At 58.3% G+C, this 4943-nt stretch overlaps 1 protein-coding gene across 1 annotated transcript in view; it reads left to right on the forward strand.

Annotated features, from left to right (window-relative positions):
- Nucleotides 1–4943, forward strand: part of FKBP1A (FKBP prolyl isomerase 1A) — a 16743-nt gene that overhangs the window by 9531 nt on the left and 2269 nt on the right. The window contains exon 3 of the mRNA XM_005422185.2: nt 4232–4344. Within this exon, the coding sequence (XP_005422242.1) occupies nt 4234–4344 (111 nt within the window). The 5' untranslated portion in view covers nt 4232–4233. The remainder of the gene's footprint in view (nt 1–4231; nt 4345–4943) is intronic.

Here is a 4943-nt window from a genome sequence, read left to right on the forward strand (position 1 = left end):
GCCCTGATGCCATTTCCCTGCGTCGCAGCGCAGTTCCTGCAGCTGGCTCTGCCAGAGACGGGAGCGGGGCTTGGCTCATTGGAAACCTTACAAACCTTTGATTCTCGGCCCGGTTGCAGCGCTCCCGATCCCAGAGCAGCATCAGGGATGGTGGCAGAGTGCAGTGCTGGAGGTGCCGAGCTCCAGGACTCCTTCCAGAGCCTGCCTTGGCTCCGTCCCCAGCTGCCCTTTGCTCCAGTGCTGGGGAGATCCAGCCTGTGGTGTGCAGGAGGCAGCTCTCCCTCTGCTGGGTTATGGATGCACAGTGGTTTGGGTAAAAACCATTTGGGGAAAAAACCAGTGATCCAAGGGGAGGGATTGTGGGGAGCCAGCTTGGTCAGCCAGCAGCTGGTGATGCTTCTGCCTGTGCCCAGGCTCCTGCTCCATGGGGCATAGCCCTGCCAAGAGCATCCCAGAATGGACAGACAGCCCTGGTGCAGGAGGGCAGTGCAGAGCAAAGAGGTGGAGAGAAGAGCGACCTCCTTGGCGATGCCATTTGCTTATGCTGGGGTTGCAGAGATGGAAATGTATGAGGAGAGCTGGTGAAATTGAACCTATTCCCCCTCCTTACTTCCAGGTCTTGGATCTTTTTGTGGAGAGCCTTTGATGTGAAATCTGCTATGTGGGGCTCTTAAAGGGACTAAATCAAGTTCCCTGATGTGCCCAGTGTGTTCGGCACACTTTGCTTTGCTTGCAGCAACTGGCATGGAATGGAGCAGAGTATGGGAGTGAATCAGTGGGGAGATGATGTGGATTGGGGGCCAACAGAGCTAAGCCCCCCTGAGTCAGAGCAGGGAGCAGAGTGGGGCTGCTGTGCAGTTGGGGGTCCTGCAGTGCTGGGCCAGGTGGACTGGCTGTGTGGGGAGGCTGTGGGCACCCAAGAGAGGAAATGAGGGGCTGTAGTCATTCTGGGGAGTGCCAGGACAGGAACAAGTCTGACATAGAATGGCCAAACGGCTTTGCCTGAGTGGCAGAGCACACTCAGCATGTGGGGTTTCTGAGAGAGTTGGGCTTGGGGCAGAGATGGATACTGGAGGAACCTGCCTTTCTGCAGCAGGATAGCACTGAGGGGACCACTGTCTTCCCTAGCACCTGTGCAGAGTCCCTGGGGCAGTGGTGCTCCCCTGGCTGCTCTGGGTGCTGCCCTCGATGCTGTCCCGCTGCTCAGCAAACATCCTGTGGTCAGGAGGTGTTTCCTCCCAAGGCTTGCAACTGCCGGTCCATGGGTTATGGCAACTGTGGGAGCTCAGTGCCATCTCCTGCACCCCCTTCCCTGCCTGCACTGGGGTCCTCTGTCCTGCCAGGCCTCAAGGATTGTGGGCAGAGCCCTCTCCCCACCCACCGGTGGGTGATTATGGGGTGGGCTTGAGTGATGGGGAGTGCTGGTGGAGGCAGGATTGAACCTCATCCAGGCATCCCTGCCCTGAGCGGGGGTTTGGAGCATGCTGGGTATTCCAGGGCTTCTGGGAGGGGTTTTCCATCCTGTCCCAGCTGGAGCAGAGGTGCCTGCCCCACTGCTCTGGTCTCTTCCTGCCTCTCCTTGGGAGGCTGGCTCTGTGCCAGAGCCCCTGGGCAATGGCCGTGCCAGGGATCAGCACCGAGGAGGGGATGGAGGGGGTGCGGGTGGGGCTCCCCCGGCAGAACCCGACCCGGCAGGTTTGTCCCAGGGCTGACTGTGCCTGCTCCAGCACCGCTCCCCGCCGCCTCTGCCCGCCCAGGGGGGCCCGGAGCCAAGTCGCACGTTGCAGCCGGCGTCTCCCAGCTCCTGCCTGCCAAGTGTGGCAGAGACCTGGCAGGGCCACGCTGCCCGGCTGGGGCTGGGGCTGTGCTCCACAGCTCCCACTCCATCCCATGGCTGCTGCAGCCTCAGCTGTAGGGCTCTCTGTTCTTCCTCACTGTGATTTCCTGAGACCCCTTGGGGTCTGTATAGACCAGCTGGGATCTCTGGGGGCTCAAATCCTTCTGGGTGAGAGCCAGGGCTACTAGGTCTCCATAATCCACTTGTGTGAGCTCTGCCCTTCTTGCAGGACTGGGGGTGACAAGCATGGAGCCCTGTAAGGGGCTTGGATAAGCTGGGATGTGCCAGGGGCTGTCTGCTGCTCCTGGGCTCTGCTGGGGTAACTGCTTTTGCCAGAGGATGCTTTTCCTCCATAATAGCTTTAAGATCTCGTTATCTCCTTGCTCAGGGGTGGAAGGGATGAGGAAATGGTTGCTCGTACTTGTCCAGGGCTAGAGAAGTCTCCCAGGAGGCTGAGAAGTGGGCAGATGAAGTGCCTGAGATGAGGATGCAGTCTCCGAAGGATTGGAGCCTCTTTGTTTTCCCCTCTGGCATGATGGGGGAGCATGGCCAGGCTCCCACATATGACCTTCTCTATCCTGTTTTGGGAGAGCTGAGTGATCGATCCCTCAGGCTGCTGCAACCAGCATAGTCCATCAATCCCTCTCTTCTGCAGCCGGGGAGCTGCCAGCTCTGAAACACTTCCTGAGGCTGGACTGGGACCGGTGAGCTTGGCAGTGGAGTTGGGCAGTGCCATCCACTCCTGTGCAAGGTTGGCAGCATCTCCTGCACTGCTGCTGATGCCTCTGTATTCCCTGGACAGGACATCAAATGGGATGCACTTCTGCAGGCTGCAGATGCCCTGGGAGCATCCCAGTAGTCCCTGTTTGCTGTGACAAGCAGGGGGTTGTGCTGCGTGGCCCCTGGGGTTTTTCCTTGGTGGATGTGCAGGGAGAAGGGTGGCAGAGAGCTGTCCTCTCTGTCCCTCCTCAGCCACCTCTGCTGCACTGGAGGGCTTGGAGTCAGGGTCAGCTGGGGCCGCAGGCAGGCAGCGCTGCTGGTGCCAGCCAGCATGGGCTGCCCTGTCCCTGCTGCCAGGCGGGAGCGAGGAGCAGTGCCAGGCGGGCTGGAAGCAGGTTCAGCAACAAGAGGTTTATCCTGGAAGGAGGAAATGAGAGAACTCCAGATTTGCTATTCCAAAGTCCAGGGCTGCAGCGTGACCGGCTGAGCTGATGCTCGACACACTGGACACAGGATTTTTGCTGTCTGTTAAATTAAAAACTTAATTCTGCTCCCTGAGAGGAGCCCACAGGTCTTGGTGCTTGTTTCCCCTGCAAAAGTGATGTATTTTTTCCCATTCCCTTCTTTGCATTCAACATTCCCCATCCCTGTGCCATTCCTGGTCACTGTGCAGGCAGGGGCTGAGCTCCCCCATCCCATCTTTTTCACAGACACATTTTCCCTTGCACGCATTGCCCTGGCAAAAGGAAGTCAATCTGCCCAGGGCCATCCCGAGGAAGTTTGGTTTTTCAAGACTGTAGAGCAGTTTCCAGTCAGGATAGCAGGATTTTCAGGCTGTTTTGGGAAGTGAAGTGTTGAAGGGAGCTTAATTGTGCTCTTATCACACAGGGTTTATTGCACAGGGCCCTGGCTGTGTTAATGTAGAGCTGGAGCTGCCTTGCAGGAGTTCACTGGTGGAGTTACTGCTCCTATAAGGCAGCGCCAGCTCCAAGATTCCCCAAGAAGGTCAGGCAGGGAGCAAGGGAGGGGAGGAAATTCCTCCTTAGCTCATGTTGGGGAGTTATATTTAGCTCTGGGGATATCAGCCTGGCTCAGCCCGTGCTGGGGAATGAGGGCTGCCCCAGGCACATGCATCCAGCACTTGGTGCTGCCTCTCCCCATCGTCATTCCCAGGTCCAGGAGGAATTTGGCTTAAATCAGCTGGGCACAGGCAGGGCTGGAGGCCAATCACAGCCTCCAGATGGGGCACTGGAGTGTCATCAGTGTTTTGGGTGCCTGAAGATAGAAGCCTGGTGAGTGAGAGCTATGTTTTCTGGTGGGATGGGAAGTACAAGGTCGGATCCTGCTGTTTGATGATAAATGGCTGTTGGTGGTGCTGCAGGATGGGCAAGATTTTCTTCCCCCATCCATCTGTCAGTTCTTGGTCCTGGCCCAGAGGAGCACTTCTTTTGGGCTGAAACAGCTAAGTGTCATCCTTCCCTGCCCCGGGATGGGTGATGCCACAGGGGTTTCCCCTCCTGTACAGGTGTTTCCCAGGGAAAAGGAGGACAAGCTGAGACACATCTTTGACTCAGAGCCACGTGCCTGTCACCTGCTCGGGCTGCCAGGTCACAGCATCTCACATTGGCACGCGTGGCTCTGTCCCTGTATCACCATCTCCCTCTGTCTCCCCAGGTATGCTGGAGGATGGGAAGAAGTTTGATTCCTCCCGCGACAGGAACAAGCCGTTCAAGTTTGTGATGGGCAAGCAGGAGGTGATCCGTGGCTGGGAGGAAGGAGTCGCTCAGGTGCCTGGAGCTCCTCTGCCTCGCGCTCCCCGTGCCGGGCTGCGCCGCGCCGGGAGCTGCAGCGTGGGCAGCAATCAGTGCGCATGCAGCTCATTCCCTCTTTTATTATTTCTTTATTTTATTCCCCTGTTCCACCCCCTCAGCGCTGGGAGGTGTGGGTGTGAATATCACCTTCTGCATTGCCACCTGCCAGCTGGCAGGAATGGAGCCGGGCCAGGCCCCAGCAACACCTACGGCACGTCGGTGACTCAGCGGTGACATTTCTGCACCGAGCGAGCTCTGGAGGAGCACGGCGGGAGCGCTCCGGCCTCCCGGGCTCCAGAGCCCACGCACAGGGAGGGCTGGTGGGCACAGCACAGCTCCAGGCTGTGATCCCACGCTGTGGGCACAGCACAGCTTCAGCTCCTGCCCGTGTGACGCTGCTCGCTCTGTGCCGTGCTGGCTGCACAAGCACAAGGGTGCTGGTGGCTGGAGGGAATGGCCTGGCATTCCTTGCCTTCCCTTGTGTGAAGGACATCTCAAGCCCTGCTCCTTTTCCAGCTCATGCTGCCTGCCTTTTCCCTCTGACATTCTTCCTGTTCCTCTCCTTTGAGTCTGTG

The sequence above is a fragment of the Geospiza fortis genome, unplaced genomic scaffold, assembly GCF_000277835.1.
Source record: "Geospiza fortis unplaced genomic scaffold, GeoFor_1.0 scaffold188, whole genome shotgun sequence".
NCBI lineage: Eukaryota > Metazoa > Chordata > Aves > Passeriformes > Thraupidae > Geospiza > Geospiza fortis.